Raw genomic sequence first — 22,722 nt, 5'->3', positions numbered from 1 at the left:
ATGATAGAAAAATACGAGGTTTTTTATTTAACAGTTTGTATCAGCACAGTTTTAACAGGACTGACAGTATCAAAGGGAGGTACACTGCAAAGCTCACAATCAAAGTTTTCAGAAGCATGTATCATTTGCTTGAGAACCATGGAATAAAGAAAATACCAGAGCTGGGAATCTAATTTTTAAATATTTCTAAAAGCTTTCTATGTTTTAGCATTTGTCCTCAAGTAGGAATCCTGGGAGGCTGTTGGAAATCCAGTGTAGATCTGAATCATTAAGTAGTTATTTCCCTTTTAAGACTTCAAAGGAGAAAAGGGGTGAAGAACTTGGATAAACTAACAGGAAGCAATCAATTCCACACTCAGAGTTTTGATTTGGGGAGAACTGAGTTAAAGTGTCAACAGGACATTCTTTGATGTTTGCCTTCTAGGATACTTGGACATTAAGATTGCAGAGCCATGCCTTGGGCTTAGAATTAACACTTGGGGTTTTCTTTCTGTAGTGAAATAAAAGACGGATTTATCTTCAGTTGCAGCTTTTCACACCACACTAGGTACTTGATGGATGCTCATTTATTAAGCAGAGTGTTCCTAGGAAGATCAGTCTGAAGTCTGAAATTGGCAGTGAGTCTTGTTGACTGGCATCAAATTTACAGGAAATATTCTGTATGTTAGTCTTCTGAGCATGAATCATTGTTGCGATGATTAAACAATGCTATGGCTTGAGAAGATAGTTTTTATGATATCTTTTAATTCAGGATCCTTAGTTTTTACAGTTGAAATAACTTTTCAGACTTCCTTGAGTACTCTTCCAACCTATACTCATGTATGAGGACCTTGATGTAAGAAAGAATTGTAAATACAATGAGTGTCACATGTTTGCCCCTCTGAGAAATAAGCTAGTAAATTTTTATTTACTTTGAGTAATTATTTTACTGAAAACAACTGAAACCTGTCAAACATTTTAATACCTACCCAACAAGTTTGTTGATTTTTCTCAAGTATATATGGAAATCATTCATACTTTATCCTTTGCCAGAAACTTATATTTATTAACTCGATCCTCATAACTTCCATGTGAGAGAAGTGTATTATCCCCATGTTAGAGGTAAGAAAACTGAGTCATGGAAGTAGTATGCCTAATAACATATAAGTCGTAAGTTAGGGAGTAAAGATTCAAGCCCAAGTGGTTTGATTGCTGCTCTTGGACTAACTTCTACAGTTTCTCTTAGAACTAATGAGGCAGGGACGACAAAACTGTGTAAATACTAAGCAATAAAATAGAATGACAGGGAGACTTTAAGGTAGCACTTATGTTGTTATCCTGCTTAATCCTTCAACCACAATAATTCAGGTCTTTCACACATTGTATTGAATGCTTCCATTATGATAGAAATCGGGGAGGGGGAGTGGGAGTAATGTTGGCTTTCCAGAACTTGTTCTAAAAGGGGCAAAAGTATTAGAGTTTAGTAACTGATACCTTTGCAACCTATATTTCAAGGTCTGTCTTAAAGATAAGTTTGTATCTGGAAATACTGTATCAAGCACAAATTGTCAGATATTCCACGATGGCAAAATTGTTTACTACCAAGGAAGCATGCACCTAGAAAAGTGTTTCAATAACACTGAGATGTGTGTATATGTTCTTGCTCTTATTTGTGGTCCATGGATATACATGCATACAGACAAATGAGTCAGAGCCCTTCCCTGAGAAAACTACCTCTATCCAGCTGCCCTGAGTAAATCTACACAATTTATAGATCATACTTGTTTTTTTTAAGATACCAAAGCACCAAATTTCACTCTCATCTCACTTAAGCATACTGTAGCTTGTCAAACTCAATAATTAGAAGAGAAATTACACTTTAGTAACTAAATGGTACATCTAAATTGTAAACTTATTTTAGACATCACTTTTTCAATATTTTGTATCAGTTTAAGAATTGGCCTTCTGGAAAGTCTTAATCACTATTTTCATTCTGCCCATTAGGAAATCCAGGTAGTGGGACTATTAGGAATTGCTATTCAGCCTTTACAAATTTTCTTAGGTATTTTTTCAGTAAAGTACACCTATGCCCATGCATACACACATGGAAAATGTACATTTTCCTTTTCTGTCACCCTTAAAATAGTGTCATTACTGCTATGTGGTGTCATTATGATTAAGTTTCTCCCTTAATAGCCTATAAACCTAATGAGCTTGAGTAGGGAAACTGCATTACTTCATGTCAATTGGAGGCTCTATAGTAAACAGTTAATAACAGTAATGTGTTAGTTTCCTTTCTAATTAAAATTCATCAATATCAGCTGGCGCAGCAGTTCACTAGGCTAATCCTCCACCTTGCGGCGCCGGCACACCGGGTTCTAGTCCTGGTCAGGGCGCCAGATTCTGTCCCGGTTGCCCCTCTTCCAGGCCAGCTCTCTGCTATGGCCCAGGTCCTTGGGCCCTGCACCTGCATGGGAGACCAGGAGGAAGCACCTGGCTCTTGGCTTCAGATCTGTGCAGCGCTGGCTGTAGCGGCCACTTGGGGGGTGAATGAATGGAAAAAGGAAGTCAGTCAGTCTCTCTCTCTTCCTCCCTCCCTCCCTGTCAAAAATAAAAATTCATCAATATCAATGTTAGTATGGCTACTGAATTAAAAGCACCTCATTGATATGATATCTCCTAGGTTCAATTAGATTAAATTTATAGATTACCAGCATCACAATTCACTGAAGCATCAGAAGAGAGATGAGAAGCAGTATTTGCCAGGTTACATTTTATGTATAAAGTTAAGTCTTAGTAAGGGCTCTTTTGAGATGCCAAGCTAGTTGAGTAAATTTCACCAAGCTTATTTTACCCCCTGGGCAAACAGTGACAAGAGAAACACTCTTGTAAATCTTAAGAAAACTTGTGGCTGGTGCCGTGGCTCACTAGGCTAATCCTCCGGCTGTGGCGCTAGTACCCCAGGTTCTAGTCCCAGTCAGGGCCCTGGCACCCCGGGTTCTGTCCCAGTTGCTCCTCTTCCAGTCCAGCTCTCTGCTGTGGCCTGGGAAGGCAGTGGAGGATGGCTCAAGTGCTTGGGCCCCTGCACCCGCATGGGAGACCAGGAGGAGGCACCTGGCTCCTGGCTTCGGATGGGTGTGGCCATTTGGGGGGTGAACCAACGGAAAAAGGAAGACCTTTCTCTCTCTCACTTTCTCACTGTCTAACTCTGCCTGTGAAAAAAAGAAAAGAAAACTTGTCCATTTAATAGAGTAAAATGTGTTCCCAGATGTTTTTCTATGAGTTATAAGAAAGCACTTTGGAATACAAGAATCTCAACTATGCTACTGTCTCAAGATTCAGGGTTTTGGAAAGTGTTAAGTACTTTAAGAAGCATTAAAAGTATTTAGTAGCTAGAGGTTTTTTCCTGCTTTATTGTTTATCAAGTTGATCCCTATGTTGTCTACATTCAGATGCTTTGCCCTGTGTGGAAAATAATCTTGTTTTTGGAATTTTGTTTGAGGACCTACTATGTTTCCAAATCAACTGAAGCTCTGTCCTAGTTATATGTAACCTCTTGGATTGATGTCATAACATGGCCTTTGTTGCTCTTAATAATTTTTTTTTTTTTTTTTTTTTTTTTTTGACAGGCAGAGTGGACAGTGAGAGAGAGAGAGACAGAGAGAAAGGTCTTCCTTTGCCGTTGGTTCACCCTCCAATGGCCGCCGCGGCCAGAGCGCTGCGGCCGGCGCACCGTGCTGATCCGATGGCAGGAGCCAGGAGCCAGGTGCTTTTCCTGGTCTCCCATGGGGTGCAGGTGCTCTTAATAATTGATTCCTCTCAAAATAGGCATGCCCTAGGTGTCAGTAAAATATTTGGGTATTTTTAAGTTAATGTATATTCCTTTATAATTTTCCTGACATGTTTGGCTACTAAGATAATTTTTGTTTTTAAGCAATTTTCTAAAATTAGCTTCTCATTGCCAGTTAAGACTCTACCCTCCTCTTTTTTATGTAAGCAAAAAGCCCTAAGACACTGTTGTATTAGAATAAGATTTGAACTTGACATCAGTTCTCATACAATGCATGGCCAGTGCCAACCTCTAACTTGAGGTAGATAATTTCTCAATAGAATTTATCCAAAGAGTTGAAAACAAGGCCTGAGACTAGCTAATGAAAAAATCTAACTTCATCTTCAATCCTGCATAATTATTAGTTATGGGACATCTTTGAGTAGTTGTGAATTTCTTTTACTTTAAGCTAAGTTTGTTATGTTTACATTTTCATCATGTTCATTTATTTGTCTACAGAATGCATGATTTTACAGTTATGGGATGTAATATATTTTAAGTTTTACTGCATAAAAAAAGTGATGTTAAACTTTCTGAAAGCTTGTGATACATAAGTATCCAGTATCTATTTTGAGTAGTATTGAATGATTTAGATCTGTTTTGTCTAATTGGTTTCGAAAGGTAAGTCAGAGTTTTTCTAAATTCCACTATTAGCAATTTTACCATTTTAGAGCCTTCTGTTTTCACAATGTTTATTTTTAATATTCTGTATTTTTATACTCAATTTCCCAGTTGAAAAGATAAAGTTCTTATTAAATTAGTAAAATAAATTGTTAATTAAATTTTTCTCTACTGTTAATTTAATTGTTACTTACTCCTGTACTGGAAACATTACTTGTAATTGGTATGTTTAAAGATATTTAAAATTCATCAAAGAATTCATAAATGAGTAAGAATCATGCAAGATGAAATATATACTAAAATTTAAAAGTGAAAATCTGTATTACATTGATTTGATGATTCTAAACATGAGAATCTAAATCATTTTCTACTGCTATGTTCTCATTTTTTAAAGTCTTAGACAATGTAATCCCCATACTTAGTTCTTACTCATTAATGTGTACAGCTGCTCATTCTAACAAGTCACTTTGTTCTGAGGCAGTTGCTCTGTAACATTTCAGTGTCACAGGATGAATTTATTAAAACATCAATTGAACATGTGTAGGAAGCTAAAACTTTCCTGCTGGTTTGGAAAACCATGAAATAAAGCAGAAGTTATATTGTGGTATAATTAAATTCTTTTTTTTTTTTTTTTTTTGGTAAAGATTTATTTCTTTGTTTGAAAGGCCAGGGACAGGGCAAGAGAGCTTCCATTCATTGGTTCACTCCCCAAATGGCCACAAAGGTCACGCTGGTCCAAGCCAAAACCAGAAGCCCAAAACTCCATCTGGGTCTCCTACAAGGGCTACAGGTTCCAAGGGAGCTGGATCAGAAGCTTACAAGTCGGGACTTGAACAGGTGGTCTGTTATGGGATACTGATATTGCAAGTGGCAGCTTAGCCAATTGAGCGACACTGCCAGCCCTCATAAAAGTTTTTTTTTTTTTTGTGAATATTGCGCCAAAAATGTTTTAGATAGCTTTGTAACTTTGCCAAAGAGATGACAATGTATACAGAATCTTAAACTGTTCCTGTCGCAGAGAGTTTAAGTATGGTCAGGTTCAAATACTTGAAAACTGGTTCTGCTTTAGCTAGTCGTAAAGCCTCAAGCAGGCAAGTTGCTGTCTCTCTCCAAGCCTTTAAATTTCAAGAGATTGAACTTGGCTCTGTTTTGTTCCAAATTGTTATGATCCTTGAAGAGAGTCAGCCCCCAATGTATCCACTTTACAAATGTGATGTACACTGACATTACTTGCAAAAACAGAATGGAAAAGTTAAATAATGTTGTAGATTTATGTGGAGAATTAAATTATGTTTAACTTTTCCACTGTAGAAAAAAATGTTATATTTGTTTCCCTTATCCTTTGTCATATTGACACCCTAACTGTACAAGGTAATGGTTAACCAAAAGAAAAACTACCACCACTGGAAATTGTAGGAGAGGCACTATAAATGAAAAAGTAATGATAAATGAAATTTTAAAAGCATTATCAGACAAAATATTTTAAGATAATGGGAAAATCTGGAGTGCTGTATAATTTAGTTATCTGAAGTTTACAATCTTAAACCTTATTTGAATATTTTCTTAAAAAATTATTTCAGCATATTTTCATACCTTAATAAACATAGTATGCAGAAAATCATTAATTTTTATGAGTATTATACTAAATAGGTATAGAAGTTTTAAGAATTTTGATGAATATGTTTTATGCCCCTTGTAACTCCAGGGCATTTGATTTTAATTTTTCTAAGACTGACTTTTTTAATCAGTAGAGTGCAAGTGAGTAATTCAAGTTAACTTAGGATTCACTGTAAAGAATTCTAACATTTAAGCAAAATTTGACTTTATTCCATACTGGATGATGATGTATTCATGATTTCACTGATTATTTGTACACCCTAAAGGATTCAAATTACAAACCTCTTCAGTTATAATATAGCAAGCCATGTACTTGTAAATCTACTGCCAAAAATCATCTGAGTGAGAGGGGATTGAATTATCAAAAGTGGCTACTGATTTTGATCATGACTGTGGTGTGTATAAGCGATAGAGTAGGGCAATTTTGTTCTTAGGTAAATAAATTTTAATAAAAATGATGGTCCATGGGTGTGAGAATTTGAGTTTTTTTAGTCCATAAGTGATTATGAATATAGTTTCACTTCATCAAAAGAAATTATTCAAATGCCTTAAGAGTTTAAGTTGGCATTTTTCAGGTGAAAAAGAATCTTTATTATGAAGTACATATGCTGCACCAAGCAGTTCCAAATAGTCATAAAAGATAGTCCCTGCCAACAAAGAACTTTTAGCCTAAATGGCAATATTACACCAACATACAAGAATCCAACAGAGCATAATAGAAAGCAAACTGCCTTTCCATCTAGAAGTATTGTAGCAGCTCAAAGGAAATGAGGCCTTAGGTATCTTCCCCCTACATGAAATTGTCCCTGTTCATTTGTTGTCCTCAAGCACAAATGCCATATCTGATGAACTTTCATACCTAACTTGAAACAGTGGGAAGGGACCCTCTTATTCTTTATGTGTACACTTTGCAAGCCTAGCATAGTCTTAAATATAATGGATGCTTATTGGAAATCAGCAGTAATATCTTTATGGCAAAATAACATAACTGAAAGGCTGAATGCCAGCTGGATATAAAAATCCTAGGTTCATTCTTCACTTTTCAGTTCTCCTGTAATTCAGTGCTACCCATAAACATTCATGCCTTAGCTACCATAAAAGTAATTTTTCCGACCTAAGCCAGAATGTTGTGGGTAGAGCTGTGAACAATCAGGCTTGTGATCCCTTTTTGAGGGCCATTAGTAATCTGATGATTCTAAATCTAACAATAAAATGTGAAGTACTATCAAATGTAACAACTGTTAACATGTTTCATGGGGCAGGTTGTTAGGCCTAGCAACTGAGTTGGCTTGCATCCCATGTAATACCTGAGTTCCATACCAGGGTCTGCTCCTGACTCCAGCTTTATACTATTGCAGACCCTGGGAGGTACAAGTGATAGCTTGGGTGAGTGAGGTTCCTGCCACTCACAAGGGAGACCTGTATTGATACCCATGCTCTCAGCCCGATTTGGCCATTGCAGGCATTTGGGGAGTAAATCAGCAGGTGGCAACTCTTTTCATTTCTTTCTGCTTCTCAATTTAACAGAATATTTTTTTCAAAATCAGTAAATATGTCTGGTTCAAAATTTTTCTTTAAGGTTTATTTATTTGAAAGGCAGAGTTAGAGACACAGAGATCTTCCATCCCCTAGCTCACTCCCTAAATGGCTGCAACAGCCAGAGCTGAACAGGGTGTGAAGCCAAGAACTTCTTCCAGGTCTCCCACATGGATTCAAGGACCCCATCCTTTGCTGCTTTCCCAGACACACCAACAGAGCTGGATCAGAAGTGGGATAGCTGGGACTTAAACCAGCGACCATATGGGATGCTGGCCCCATAGCCTACTATGCCACAGTGCCGGCTCCATAACAAAAATTTTTTTTCAGGAAACACCACATTAGCATTATTGCAGAAACAAAAGTTTTGAGTATCTGCTTTTATATTTTTTTTATTTTCTTTAATATGTGTCTCTGAAATTAATGGAGTGCTTCTGAAAGCCTGTACTTAATTAGAGCCACTATATTAAAATACTTTCTCAAATTTTCTTGGACAATGTTACCGTAGTTTTTGTTTTATTTGAAAGAGAGACAGACATAGATCCTCCATTTGCTGGTCCACTCCCCAAATGCCTGCAATATCCATGGCTGGGCCAGGCCAAAGCTAAGACCTTGGAACTCAGTCTGGGACTTCCATATAGGTGATGGAGACCCAAATACTTGAGCCATCACTTGCTTCTCCCCAGGGTGTACATTGGCAGGAAGTTGGAATCAGGAGTGGAGCCAGCACTTGAACTCAGGCACTTGGATATGGGATGTAGGCCTTTTAAGCAGTATCTTAATCCCTGTGCCAAATGCCCTCTACCATCTTAAGAAACTTTTATAAGACTAACCAAGTCACACAAAAAAAATTTTCAGAAATATAAAAGGGCAAAATTGAGGGTGAAATACATAGCATTTTATTTACTGCTAGGACATTTGTTTTAAATCATGTTTGTGTTGGGTAAGAATTCGTTTTTATATAACCTTAGAGTTTTTAATTTAAACCCATTGGAAATTTATATCTGTTTTTCTCTTGGTGTATAAAGAATATTTTATGAAGTCTGTTGGTTTTAGTTTGGCTTTGAGGATGATTGACATTTCTTACATTTGCCTTTTAAGCAAAATTCAGGAATTCAGCAGTTAGATAATGGTTACTATTTCAAAGCAGCTTCCCTTAATTTGTTTTATGACCTGTTTTCCAGGTATGAATTTTGGCACCATTGCTGTTCCCCTTAGAAAAGGTGAGAACTGACTAAACAAGTACTGAGACCATGTGGAGAAGGGATTGAGGCTGGAAGCGGAAAACAGATAGTGCAGAACAGAGAGCATGATAGCGGCTCAGTTCAGTAGAGGGAAATAAATGCCCGTGAAATGATTCCTTCAACACTAAACTGTAACTTTGGGAATTTACAAGGTTATTGGACATTTGTTTTTGCTGACAATTTTCTAATTGTGGCCTGCATGCTTATAAATTAAGGTGCATATAGTTGTCAAATAGTAGACTTTCCTGGCGAGTAGGTAAGAATTTAAGCCAAAATAGAATGCAGTGTTCCCCAAAAAGTAACCTGGGATTTGTGCCATTGGACCTGAGGCAAAGGTTACATAAATTTGGATAACTAGGTTAGAACTGTTACTGTGCTTTTGCCAGGAAAACCAATTGAAGGATAAATCTTTATACAGCAAGAAGGGAGACATTATAATCTCTTGAAATAATGGAAGTTGACTTTTTTGAAAGTTAAAAATGTAGCAAAACTATAGAGAGAGATTTCTAAGAAATAAAATCTGGCGGCAAAGAAACTGGGAATGTGAATATTATAGTAATATACTTGTAAAGAAAACTTGAGGGGCCATCGGCGTGGCTCACTTGGTTAATCCTCTGCCTGGGGCGCCGGCATCCCATATGGGCGCCAGGCTCTAGTTCCGGTTGGTCCTCTTCCAGTCCAGCTCTCTGCTGTGCCCTGGGAGGGCAGTGGAGGATGGCCCAAGTGCTTGGGCCCCTGCACCCACATGGGAGACCAGGAGGAGGCACGTGGCTCCTGGCTTCGGATCGGCACAGCGCCGGCCATGGCGGCCATTTGAGGAGTGAACCATCAGAAGGAAGACCTTTCTCTCTGTCTCTCTCTTTCTCACTGTCTTAACTCTGTCCAATAAAAAAGATAATATATCTTAAAAAAAAAAAAAAAACACTTGAACAGAATAGTGCAATGAAAGTGGAGGTAAAAGAACACATTTTTCAAAGAAAAGCAATATAGAATATGATAGACTAGATAAAAGCTGTAAAAAATGGTTTTTTACATTAGAAGACAATGGTGATGTCACTGAATAAAATACAGCTAAGGGCTGGCGACGTGGCTCAATAGGCTAATCCTCTGCCTAGCGGCGCCGGCACACCAGGTTCTAGTCCCAGTCGGGGCACCGGATTCTGTCCCGGTTGCCCCTCTTCCAGGCCAGCTCTCTGCTGTGGCCCGGGAGTGCAGTGGAGGATGGCCCAAGTGCTTGGGCCCTGCACCCGCATGGGAGACCAGGAGAAGCTCCTGGCTCCTGCCATCGGATCAGCGTGGTGTGCCGGCTGCAGCGCGCTGGCCGCGGCGGCCATTGGAGGGTGAACCAATGGCAAAAGGAAGACCTTTCTCTCTGTCTCTCTCACTATCCACTCTGCCTGTCAAAAAAAAAAAAAAGGTCAATCTGTAGAGGTAAAAGTGGCAGTTATTCACATAAAGTTGATAAGGGTAGACATGCTGACTCAATCTATTTAGGACAACGGGTGCTTGCCTTTTAAAAAAAGTAAACACATTTATGGAAATAAACTGATTGAAATATAATCTTAAATATTGCCAAAACTGAATTTTGAAACTCTCCCTTTTTTGCTTAGAATGTCATATCTCCATCTTAAGCCTGTAAGAAAACTACTTGTTTTTTATGATGAGGGTCAGTGACTGAAATGTGTTAATACTCTTATACCTTATCTTCTCTTTTAATAAAACAAAAGTCTTTCCCAGTATTAAACTGAGGGAATGGAATTGAGAATTTAAAATCCCAAAGTTAAAATCCAAGTTAAAACCATAAAATTGACATGGCTTTAATTTCTCAAATGGAAAGGCAAGTAATTGAATTGGGGGAAGTGTGCTGGTCTCCATTTGCAAGAAACAGTACAGCACAAAGACCTGGCATTCTGGCTGAAGAGCTGTAATAATAAACAGAAATCTGAAAACCAGGAAGACAAGTTTTCCAAGAGTGCAACTGTGGCATTTCAAAGGAGATTTAACAAAAAATTCCGGAAGATGGCCAAAAATAGATTTAGGTAATTGAGATTCCTTGTTTGACTACTTGTTTTTGATGGAGAAACACACTTAAGAGGAAGTGAAGGTTCTAAGGTCTGAAATTTTTTTGCTAATTGGTTTTGCTTTTGAAGAAAACTATTAGCCAAAAACAAACAAATCGAAATTCAACACTGTTTGAATTATGATGCTGCTTAAATTGTAGAAGTTTTTTTTAAAGTGACCAAAGCAACACTTTTTAAAAGTGAATGAAAGGAATGAAAACAAATATTTTGGTTTTCTAGAAGTGAAACCTTGTTTTGTAGGATTTCTGTTTACAAGTCAAAGTATCTTTCTGTTTATTCACTTACACTTAACTACTTACTTGTCATAAAGCCTCCGATCATTACACAAAAAAATATATTACTCTACATATTTATGGTTTTTACCATATTGCATGTTAGTGATATGTACGGAAGCCTAAAATGTTAATCTGAGTTTCCAAATAGCCTTTGCAAACACTGGTAATACATCTTCTGAATGTGTAAAGATCTTTTGGACTATTTCACTTTAATCCTTGAACCACTTGGTTAATCCAAGTTCAGTGAATGCACAAGCTCAAATTTAGTTATCCAGAGCTCGGAACATTTCTTTCTGTTTTTCTGTCCTAGTTACATCTAACTTACATGCTGGCCTGCTGACTTATCTTTTCATGACTCCTAAATTATGGAGGTAAGTGAAGATTTATTACCAATTATAATCATGTGACAATCACTCTGAACTTGTATTAATGATGTTTTTTAATTGCTAAGCATTCTCGTAGCATTACTTTTTTATTACCAAATTGTGTATATTCCAATTTGGGTTGGGCTGTTTTACTCTGCTTAAACATATAATTTTATATAACTTTCAGTGAGTTAGTATTCATGTATATTTATGTTGTCATCTCATTTTTGTGTGGCATTATCCAAATTTCAAATAGAATGAACCATGGGATTTTTTCTGCCATCTGTAACTTAAGTGAACTGTTCCAGGCTAGATTATATAAAGTATCCTCATCCATCTTTGAGTCTATGATAATTCTTTCTTTTCCATGATTTTATTCACTAATGTAATGTTCCAAATGTTTTAATTCAGTTGAGTCTATTAGATGTCTAGCACTATGAGGGAATAAAAGACCACTATTAAGCACAGTCCCAGTCCCCATCTTAACAGAACTTGTGAAACCTCAGGCATGGTGGTTTGACTTCCCTGTCTCTTAATACAAAAAAGAGTAAAATAACACACTACTTGGATTCCTACTAGGGAACCTAAAGAAATCCACCTGTTTTACTGAAGGGTTGTGAAATGAGAAAAAATAACATGAAACATAATTGGTATGTTCTACCCAGCTGATAAGGTAAAAAACCATTTGTTTCCATTATTTCTGAACTTGAGGTGCTTTTGTGACATCGAAGATTACCTATTTAAAAGCCATGTACAGTTAGACAAGTCTTAAGCACATTTTAGTTTGGGGCACAAAATCCTATTTACTTTGCTTTGTTTAGTTCCTTTTTAATTCTGTGCAATGCTTAATGTTTATTTCCCATTTTCACCCATGTACAGATTTAGTCTACTAAAAGATTTTAGTGCTGGATTTCTCATAATTTAGATAAATACTAAGACTATTTTAGATGATGAGGTTTTTGGTGAAATTTGTATACAGCATTATAGAAGGCCTAATACATCCTGAGGTTTAATTCTGTAGAAAAATCTGGTAGATAATTTTTTTACTAGGTTGTTGGTGTTTCAGAACTTTATTTTTAGTAACATATTTCAATGTCTTTATTTGTTGAGATTTAAAAATACTAAATTAGTGCTACATTCTATATTTTACATGGGTTGTTTGAGTCCAGGAAGGTAATAAAATTTCCTAAATTTCTTTCTTTTTTTTTTTTTTTTAAGATTTATTTATTTATCTGAAAGAGCTACAGAGAGGCGGGAGGGGGAGGTCGAGGTTGAGGTCGAGGTCGAGGTTGGTCTTCCATCTGCTGGTCCACTCCCCAGACAGCTGCAATGACCAGCACTGTGCCAATCTGAAGCCAGGAGCCAGAAGCTTCTTCTGGGTCTCTGATGCAGGTGCAAGGGCCCAAGGACTTGGGCCATTCTCTACTGCTTTCCCAGGCCACAGCAGAGATCTGGATCAAAGTGAAGCAGCTGGGACTGGAACCAGTACCTAAATGGGATGCCAGTGCTGCATACCAGGGCTTTAACCCACTGTGCCACAGTGCCAGCCCCCTAAATTTCTTTTTTAAAATGTCCTCTTAGCAGCTTCTACATTACCAATTTTGCTGTTACAATAAAATTCCCCAGCACACAGGAAAAAGAGCAAAATAAAGGGGTTTAGAATGCTCATAGAAAATCTTTTATTATCCCATACCCCAGCACAGTCTCTGATGCTGTGCTTCTCTAGTGATGTGATCTATGATAAAGAGTCAACATAAAAGCTTATAAAGCATAGCTGAAGTTTGTTAGATGTAAATGGTATACAAGAAAAAGTAGAAACATTATGATTACCTAAGCCATCTCTCAACCTGCTTTCCCTTGACCATTTTATACTAGTTCTGTCTGCTTAATGTAGATATATATTAAAGGCAGTCCAAAGTGGTTCTGACTTTACCATGACCTAAAAAATCTTTGCAATTATGACTTGTATATTAAATGCAAGAGTAAATTCAACACTAGAGCTCCTTCTCAGAAAATATTTGTAGAGAGAACTTCCATTCACTTACAAAGGAAATTGTTTTTTAAAGTAAGTTATTGAGGTTCAAAAATCATAAGCTAACATCTTTGATGCCTTATCAAAAATAAAACTGAGTGATGCAAAGCACAACATACACAGCAGAAATGAGATAATACAGGAGGCCCAACTATTGATGGTACCATTAAAAGTGACAAAACTTAACATGCCACTGTGATAATTCATACTTGTGTATATCAAATGGAATGGTAGGTGTTTGATTTATTAGAAAAAGGTTTACAGTATAGTAGCCAAGATGAGCTTCTGCCATCATTTTCTTTTCTTTTTTTTTTTAAAGATTTATTTATTTATTTGAAATAGAATTAGAGAGACAGAGAGAGAAGTCTTCCATCCACTGATTCACCCCCGAGCTGGCCACAATGGCTGGAGCTGGGCTGATCTGAAGTCAGGAGCCAGGAGATTCTTCCCACGTGGGTGCAGGAGCCCAAACACTTGGACTATCTGCTGCTGCTTTTCCAGGCTATAGCAGAGACCTGGATCGGAGGTGGAGCAGCAGGGACTCGAACTGGCTCCCAGATGGGATGCTGGCACTGCAAGTAGCAGCTTTCCCACTGTGCCACAGTGCTGGCCTTGCCATCATTTTCTTATTTAAAATAAAAATGACAAATTTCTTCAGGCAAAAAGTTGAGAGTCAGGTGGTACTCACATAAAAATGTACAAGTCTTTTTGCAGGTAGATTTTATTTGCCTATGATGCATCAAACCTGTTTTCTTCAAGCTACATTTGCCTGCCTCCCTTTCTAAAACAAGACTCAATTATTTTTGCATGCCTTGGCATCCCAGCTAACAGTATCCTACTCTATTTTGAAGTGAACACAGAGCCTTACTGAGATGATACTGACAGATGTGCTTCCAGATGAGATCATCTCTCAAATATTTACTGAAATGAGAAACTCAGTCTACTCTGAAAGTTCTGTTTCCCTAGTGAATATTATATATTTAATTGTGATAATCTGTCTCTTAAAAAAGCCTGCATTCTAACTTGAGAAATTCTTTGAAAGGCTTTAGTTATTTTAAGTCCATTGTCGGTGTTATAAATTATATTTGTAGTATGCTACCTTGAGGGGCAGAAATTTATTTTGTTCTTTTCAGTAAGGATCTCTAATATTTGGGATACATTTGGCACACAATACATGTCAATATTCACTGAATTATGTATTTTTCCATACGTAATAGATTTTTATTACCTCATTTAAAAATATCCTAATTTCTTTTAAGATTTTATTTATTATTTATTTGAGAGTTAGAGTTACAGACAGTAAGAGCAAAAGACAGAGAAAGGTCTTCCCTCCATTGGTTCACTTCCCAAATGGCCTAAACTGCTGGAGCAGCGCCAATCCGAAGCCAGGAGTCAGGCGCTTCTTCCTGGTCTCCCTCGTGGGTACAGGGGCCCAAGGACTTGGGCCATCTTCCACTGCTTTCCCAGGCCATAGCAGAGAGCTGGACTGGAAGTGGAGCAGCCAAGAATCAAACTGGTGCCCATATGGGATGCTGGCGCCACAGGTGGAGGATTAACCTACTGCACCGTGGCGCCAGCCCCAAAATATCCTAATTTCAATTGTTTTCCTGCAAATGTGAATGGCTATAAACACATTAAAAGCCGTTTGAACATTACTGACTTACTCCTTGCCAAACTGTGGTTAAAGTTTTTTTTTTTTTAAGTTTTATTTATTTATTTGAAAGTTAGAGAGAGAGAGAGAGAGAGGTCTTCCATCTGCTGGTTCACTCCCCAGTTGGCCGCAATGGCCAGAGCTGCGCCGATCCAAAGCCAGAAGCCAGGAGCTTCTTCTCGGTCTCCCATGTGGGTTCAGGGGCCCAAGCACTTGGGCCATCTTCTACTGCTTTCCCAGGCCATAGCAGAGAGCTGGAATGGAAGTGGAGCAGCTGGGTCTCGAACCAGCACCCATATGGCATGCCAGCGCTTCAGGCCAGGGCGTTAACCCACTGTGCCACAGCACCAGCCCCTAAAGTATTTTTTGCTTCAGTATTTTAACCACATTTTAGGTTTTGTAAGATTTATTTATTTATTTGAAAGTTAGAGTTATAGATCTTCCATCTGTTGGTTCACTCCCCAGATAGCCACACAACAGCCAGAGCTGGGCCAGGCCGAGGCAGGACCCAGGAGTTTCCGCCAGATTTCCCGTGTGGATAGCAGAGGCCCAATCACCTGGGCCATCCTCTACTGCTTTCCCAAGCCATAAGCAGGGAGCTGCATCAGAGGTAGAATATCAGGGTCTCAAACCAGCACCCATATGGCATGCTGGCATCTCAAGCAGCAGCTTTACCCACTATGTCACAACACCAGCCCCCACCTTTCAGTTTCAGTATACAGAATTAAAGTGTTATATGTATGACCATGGAAATTTATATAAAACTAGTTTAATCACTTTCATGGCAAATATTTATTAAAATAGAAATATTTTGCCCTAGATTATACTGCAAACAGGAAATCAGACCAAACATCTTCCCCAAAACTAAGCAACACCCTGAAAAAACTAAGTTGGTTTTTCTACAGAAAGGAAATGATGAGTGGTGTCAAAAGCAAAAAAAAAAAAAAAACCAACCTTATTCTTACAGCATGTTTTTATTTGGACCATTCTTCTCTTTAAAAATAAAATTTATTGCAGATTTACACAGAGAGATGATCTTCCATTCACCGGTTTACTTCCCAAACGGCCTCAATGGCCAGGTCTGGGCCAAGTCAAAGCCAGGAGCCTGGAGCTTCTTCTGGGTTTCCCACATGGATTTAGGGGCCTAAGGACTTGGGCCATTTCCTGCTTTTCCTATGCCTTTAGGAGGGAGCTGGATCAGAGATGGGGCAGCCAGGTCACAAAATGACATCCTTATGGGATGCTGGCACCACAGGCAGAGGATTAACCTACTACACCACATCGTCAGCCCCACACTCAACAGCTTTTAACTCTACTATATGCAAAGTACTTTGCACACTTTGACTTAGTGACTCCTCTTCTAGATGTTTATCCTGGTGTTTCAAATGACACTAAGAATGTGTATATTAAATGTTGACAGAGGTTTTCCAAACTGATCACCAAATTTAGGTACTACTTAATAACAAAAGCATTCTAAGTGGTAAGCATGGTGTGTCACTTATAATAGCGTTAAAAACTATTGAGTGGTTCGAGAAGCTCACATTCAACTGAGTAAGTTTGTTTTATGTGGCATATAAAGTCTATACAGAAGGATTAACTAATATCCATAGGAAAGGAAGAAAATAAAAGGCCACACAAAAGTTTCAAATGAAAGTGGGCCACCCATTTTCTTCATCATTATCACATCATCAACAGTTTACTGAATGCCCAGCCTCTGCCAGGCATTAATTCCCTGCCTTAATCCTCACATTTCCTTTGAGGGAGATATCTTCATTATACCTATGTGCCAGATGAAGAAGTTGAAGCACAGAGAGGTTAAATGATACTCAAGTCACATAGCTAATAGGTGACTTATCTGGGACTAGAAACAAGCAATCTGACTCCAGAACCCGTCTCTGAAAGCTGTGTTCACTGTTCAAGAAAGGCAAACACAAGCCGGCGCCGTGGCTCAATAGGCTAATCCTCCACCTTGCGGAGCCGGCACACCGGGTTCTAGTCCCGGTTGGGGCGCCGGATTCTGTCCCGGTTGCCCCTCTTCCAGGCCAGCTCTCTGCTATGGCCAGGGAGTGCAGTGGAGGATGGCCCAGGTGCTTGGGCCCTGCACCCCATGGGAGACCAGGAAAAGCACCTGGATCCTGGCTCCTGCCATCGGATCAGCGCGGTGCGCCGGCTGCAGCGGCGGCCATTGGAGGGTGAACCAACGGCAAAGGAAGACCTTTCTCTCTCTGTCTCTCTCTCTCACTGTCCACTCTGCCTGTCAAAAAAAAAAAAAAAAAAAAGGCAAACTGGCTTTGATGGTAGAAGGAACATGTGATTATCATCCAGCACATATTGTTGAGAGATCAGCAGACCATTCAGAGCAGCTTAAGCACTGCTAGGGGCCTGATTGCCCAGAGGTAACATAATAGGAGGCCAAAAAGCCTGAGTAAAGATTTGACTATGTACATATATGCCCAAGGAGAGAGTTTCTACACAAGAAAATGACAGTTTTCCTTTACTCAGTACACACAACTTTATGTCTTTTTCTGAGATTGCTCTGACATGATGGTCATCTCTGGTTTTGGTGTTTTGTTCATGGCAAATGCTTCAGGGCTTCTTACTCTTTCAAAGCTATAGCATTCACTTTTGTCTTCAGATGATACTGTCCTGCTGACCAGATGGAAGCCTTCTTTCAATATGGTATCAATCAGTAAGCCGAGGACATTTGTTCCGTTGGCCAATTTTCGATTATCAGGTTTTATAGAAACATACCTAAACACATAAAGTTTAATTATAAAGTATCCCTTTAAAATTAGCAAAACTACTCAAAAAATTTACTTATTACCTCAAATGAAAGCTGAAAATCTGAAATCCTGTCAGATTTTTCAGAGTTTGTTTATAAATCTAAATAATTTGGGGTACTAAAGACCTTACTGTGATGTCTAAAGTCAGTTCCACACTTAGGCATATAGCCAAGATAGATGAATTTTCACTGAGAAATATTTTCTAAAGCAAACAATTTGATAAAAAAAAATTGAATTGGCTTAATTTTTATGTAGTATAATCTAACCATTTTCAGTTTTTAATTTGCTACTTTCCTCGATTTAATTGATTAAATGAGCACTTTGTACATTTACAATTTTCCCTCATCTCATTTTACCAATTATTAGTAATGACATTCTGAATTTTCTTTTGTGACTTACTCCTATCAATTTTTAAGTGAAATTTTGCAGATAAAAAATTAAAATGTCAAGATTTTATTGCCACTTTTTGGTCATTAACTGCCCATCATCAAAGATTTGGGGTCAAAGAGCCTTTGGAGGAGAAACAGTAAAATCTTCTGCCTGGGTGATTCCACAGGATCACTGCACATAATTCAAGAAAAATGTCTGAACTTTTCAGATAGCTATATGTTGGCTTTCATAGTGTCGGCATAACACATCTATTACAGATGTAGCTCTATTACTTCTTCCTTAACTACCATGAAGAATGTTTTCATCTTTGTTCTCCCACTGTTTGTTTATAAAATGTGAAGAGTAACAGGGTCATTCCAGGGAAACTCCTAGAACTATCTAAGTAACAATATGGGTAATAAAATGCTTGGGGTTATTCCCAGCATCCTTTTAATGATCATGATTGAAATAGAGTATTCACTAGAGGTCATCATATTTAGCAACTAATTCTAGGCGAAGAAAACAATAGTGAAATCTAAGAATTATCAAACTACAAAGCACATCTTAAAATAATGTTGATTATATTTGATACAGCAAATCTTTAACATCATTAAATCATTTCATCCAGTCCCAGGTCCCAGGTCTTGGTTATGTAGGCTAGAAACATTTGTCAAAGAGATAATGTTTCCGAGTAGCTCATAAAAGATTTAAACTACAAATAGTATATAGTGGGTGGTAACAAAGTGGAATGTACGTATAAGAAATCACTAACCTAAAGGTACTGAATTCTCTAGGAAGTCCAGTTGAAGAATAAAAGATTTCGAAGCAAAAAAAAAGGATAATAAACTAGTAAATAAAAATTCTAAACTTTTTTTTATATTTCAAAGGCATTTTCTATTGAGGCAGTTTATAAAGGAGAGGTCAAACACAATAAAGGCTACCAAAGGGACCCTAGAAAGCTGTGACCATAACTTGATAATGTTTTGTCACATCAGTGGCTATCTGAAAGATACAAGCATTTATAGTACTATGAGCTTGAGAAATAATAACTGAACAGCCGCTAAGCTAACAAGACTTTAGCATGGAAAATCATACTGGTGGAACATACTGAATAAATGAGATGATATACCAGACTAATAGGAGCCATTCAGGCTTCCTCCTCTACTTTCTACCTTCCAAAACCATCTCAATAGACAAATCCAGACCAAAGAGTGAGCAAAAATAATAAAAGTTTGCTAATTAGACAGTTTTATACTCAAGTGGGCCATTGATGGCCAGATTTTTCATTCAGTTACCAGAGAGCCCTATAATGTCAGCTTATTCAGACTATATATCTTTACTTTAAAATTAGCACTATATTTTTAAAATCACAGATAGTTATGGGATGGAAAAAATTCTGAACTTCAAACAATCGAATACCATTTGGTGACACAAAAAATCTTTAAAAAATAACATTTTGGCATTATCTATTGTTGAAGTTTAAATATAATACCTTTCTCACATTAAAACAGAAAAAGTGCTGTTTCTAGGACAATAAAAAGTAGAAACCATTTGGCACTGTATACACATAGGAATATCTCAATTTTCATTTCTAATCTTGTTTTTTAAACATTTTCTCCAAGTGCAGCTTTTAAAAAGCATTTAGTGTTTCCAAAGCATCTTCTTTATATTCACCTCGCCTGTTTCTTCTTAAAATCAAGGACACCATTTTCCCTTATGTTTCTAACTTTTTCAAAAGGGATCCCAAAAGAAATCTTAATCACTTAAATCTTAAAAACCAAAAACTGATCATTTATAATTGTACATAGAGTTAAGACAATTTGAAACAAAGATGGGTTCTTATATTTTCTTCACAATCAGCCCATTAATTTGACTCTTTTCCCAAAATGATATTTCAGTCTCTTTGGGCGATACAATTACAAAGCACTTAAGTATTAACATACTCAGTTTAATTGTTCCGTGTTCTCCAATAGGTAAACAAATATGCTTCCTGATGGCTACTACTCAAGGAAGTATTCCAAAATATCTATCTACCTTTACTCCCCACCACCCCCCAACACACAAAGTATATATTATTTTAGATGCTACCAGTAAAGAACACATACAGGCTTTTCTCCACCTACAAAAATGAAAGCTTTCACATCCGTAAAATAATGGTAGCACAACATGAAGACATTTTTAAGGGGCGGAGAGGGGATGTGAATGCAGAGTGAAAATCAGCCTGAGGATCCAGCCAAGAAAACAGAGAAAGTGAATAATGACTCAGGAGCAACTAAGCTTAAGATACAGCCTATTCCAATGTTTTGAGCTGTGTAAGAGCCAGTGATGTACTAGGATAGCAAGTCTGCCATGAGATATATCTGCCTTTAAGGGTGTTTTAAAAATAAAGATGAAGAAAAATCCATAATTGAACCATAAAGACTTCAAGAATAGATATATATAGTATATAAGGAAATTGGGAGAAAACTATTGAGCCCTTTGTATATGGAAGTCACTAAAATAATTTCTTGAAAAGTAAGGCAATTCACTTCTAAGCCAAATTCTTTAGCAGTGGAATATAATCTATAAAATTATCTCCTCTTAAAATGAATAATCATTGTCCCAGCTTTCCCTGGGCAGTTTGGTTTACTCCTTTTGTTCCATGTAAATATGTCCCTTTCCACTATGAAAAGTATCCCAGTTCAGAAAACAGTTATTTGGTCATTCTACCCAACTCCACTGATTATCCCGAAATTTTAAAAAATCATTTTCTCCCAAGAAAAGTTTCGGGAAAGAGGAACATTCAATTTTGAAGGAAAACTGCAGAAACTGGTTTAGAAGAGAGATGCCTCAAAGTACAAAATACCTGACTCCAGTTTGGTTCTCAGGAGTGCTGTCAGAGCCGCACTGGAAAACCAGGTCGTGGTAAGAAGGTCTTTGTGGAGGCAGTGGAAGGAAGGTCACCTGTGGGGGGAAGGAGTTGCTATTCCAGGTGAGTGCTGAAGGTTGCTCTATAAACACTGTAATCCTCTCAGTTAACATCTTGATTGTTTTGCTGCAAGAGCCAAACACCCTGAAAAATGCTTGAGTGTTTCGGCTTAGGAAGTGCACCTCCAAGACAGCAGGTCCTTTCTGTAGCAGGTGTCGGTTTAAGAGATGAACCAGTGAATCAAGTTCATAGAAAAGAGCCTCTCTCTGAAGCCTAAGGTAGTCTGAAAAGTCGGTGGGTAACAAAAGCTGGTGAGTTCTCAAGAAATCCAAGATGAAACTAAATAAAACACCATCTCTGTCCACAAAAATCTGGCCACCGACCATCTTGAGTTCTTGGTCTTGGCCATCTACCATTTGTGCTAATCGAGAGGCAGGAAACTGCTTTATGGTAGAAATCTTTGTTGTGAATATCTTCCCTCCCACGTTCAAAGTGACCAGTTCTTGACTACTCATTCTTCCCTAGCATCAAACTAGAGGCTACGAACTCTAAGCTATAGTCTTGAACAACTTGTAAATCAACCTATAAATGTAAACGATGCTATTTGTATATGATTAAGAAATAGGAGGGAGGGGAAAAACAACAAAAACCAGACCTAGATGCCTGGGTAACTACTGTAGGGCATATAGTGTATCCATAGCTGTGTTTGCAAATCTGAGTTGCTTGGGAACATGTACACAAAATGAAAAAGCAACAGATGAGGAACTGAATGGCTTACAGAAAACTGCCAACATTTGAAGGCAGATGTCACATAGATCACTTTTCTGTATTCCATGAAAAAATTCTCCATGAAAACCTGGTGTAGATCTGTGTTTTAAAAAAAATTACTGAGAGCACAAAAGCATCCTCCCTCCCCAGACTTATCTACTGTGAGCCATCATGGTAGAGCTAAGATTTACAGAGAAACACCCTTAATTTCTTATGATTCTCTTAGCAATTTAATGGCTAAATTTTGAGTTATCCATTAGGAATAAGGTGGCTATCACCCATCTAGCAGCTTAATTTGACTTTTCTCATAGCCAGAAGGAAATGATTTTTTTCTGTACTTTGCCTCCTTTTTTCTTGTTCTTGCTTACCTTCTCTCAATCAAGTTAGAGGAGCACTGGGGTAAGATACTCTATTCTCCAAAATCCTATTCCACTTAATGGGTTTTCAAAGGAATGTCTTGTTCCTTGACAAAAAAGAAGGGGAACTAGAGAGCAGTTCTTAGCTTAGGTAACTTTTTTGTTTTCATATGAAGGTAAGGTGAAAATATTAAGTAATTTTATTCTGTGATAGTGCATTTTTCTCATGTGAGCAGATAGAGGGCAGCCTTAGTGTTCAACTGTTTACTTTGTACTTTATAACAACCAACAGATTATTTCACCTATTA

The 22,722-nt window shown here is 37.8% G+C and overlaps 1 protein-coding gene and 1 long non-coding RNA gene across 3 annotated transcripts in view; one reads left to right on the top strand and one right to left on the bottom strand.

Annotated features, from left to right (window-relative positions):
* Positions 1-22,722, top strand: part of LOC149124594 (uncharacterized) — a 91,665-nt gene that overhangs the window by 37,924 nt on the left and 31,019 nt on the right. The window contains exons 8-9 of the long non-coding RNA XR_016213282.1: positions 8,767-8,805; positions 11,493-11,553. This is a non-coding gene — a long non-coding RNA (uncharacterized LOC149124594). The remainder of the gene's footprint in view (positions 1-8,766; positions 8,806-11,492; positions 11,554-22,722) is intronic.
* KCNRG (potassium channel regulator) lies at positions 641-21,805 on the bottom strand. Of its 2 annotated transcripts, none has more exons than XM_089304191.1 (2): positions 21,228-21,805; positions 641-829 (listed from the first exon to the last, which is right to left on the bottom strand). In XM_089304191.1, exons 1-2 carry the CDS (start codon positions 21,803-21,805, stop codon positions 757-759), a joined length of 651 nt encoding a protein of 216 aa, XP_089160317.1. In that variant the 3' UTR covers positions 641-756. The 2 variants fall into 2 exon arrangements, with proteins under 2 accessions (XP_089160317.1, XP_002720795.1); XM_002720749.6 differs by lacking the exon at positions 641-829 and adding an exon at positions 15,267-17,981.

Source organism: Oryctolagus cuniculus, chromosome 9 (assembly GCF_051225735.1).
Source record: "Oryctolagus cuniculus isolate XC-2025 breed Fujian yellow rabbit chromosome 9, ASM5122573v1, whole genome shotgun sequence".
Taxonomy (NCBI): Eukaryota; Metazoa; Chordata; class Mammalia; order Lagomorpha; family Leporidae; genus Oryctolagus; species Oryctolagus cuniculus.
Note: the sequence above shows the minus strand (reverse complement) of the source record. Positions and strands in the feature narration are given on the sequence as shown.

What these genes read in the sequence shown, in the direction of transcription:
- KCNRG (XM_002720749.6), bottom strand. Translation starts at nt 21,805, where the DNA reads ATGAGTAGTCAAGAACTGGTCACTTTGAACGTGGGAGGGAAGATATTC. An exon ending in GAGAACCAAACTGGAGTCAG is followed by an intron (nt 17,982 to 21,227) that starts GTATTTTGTACT and finishes TTATGTGTTTAG; the next exon opens with GTATGTTTCTATAAAACCTG.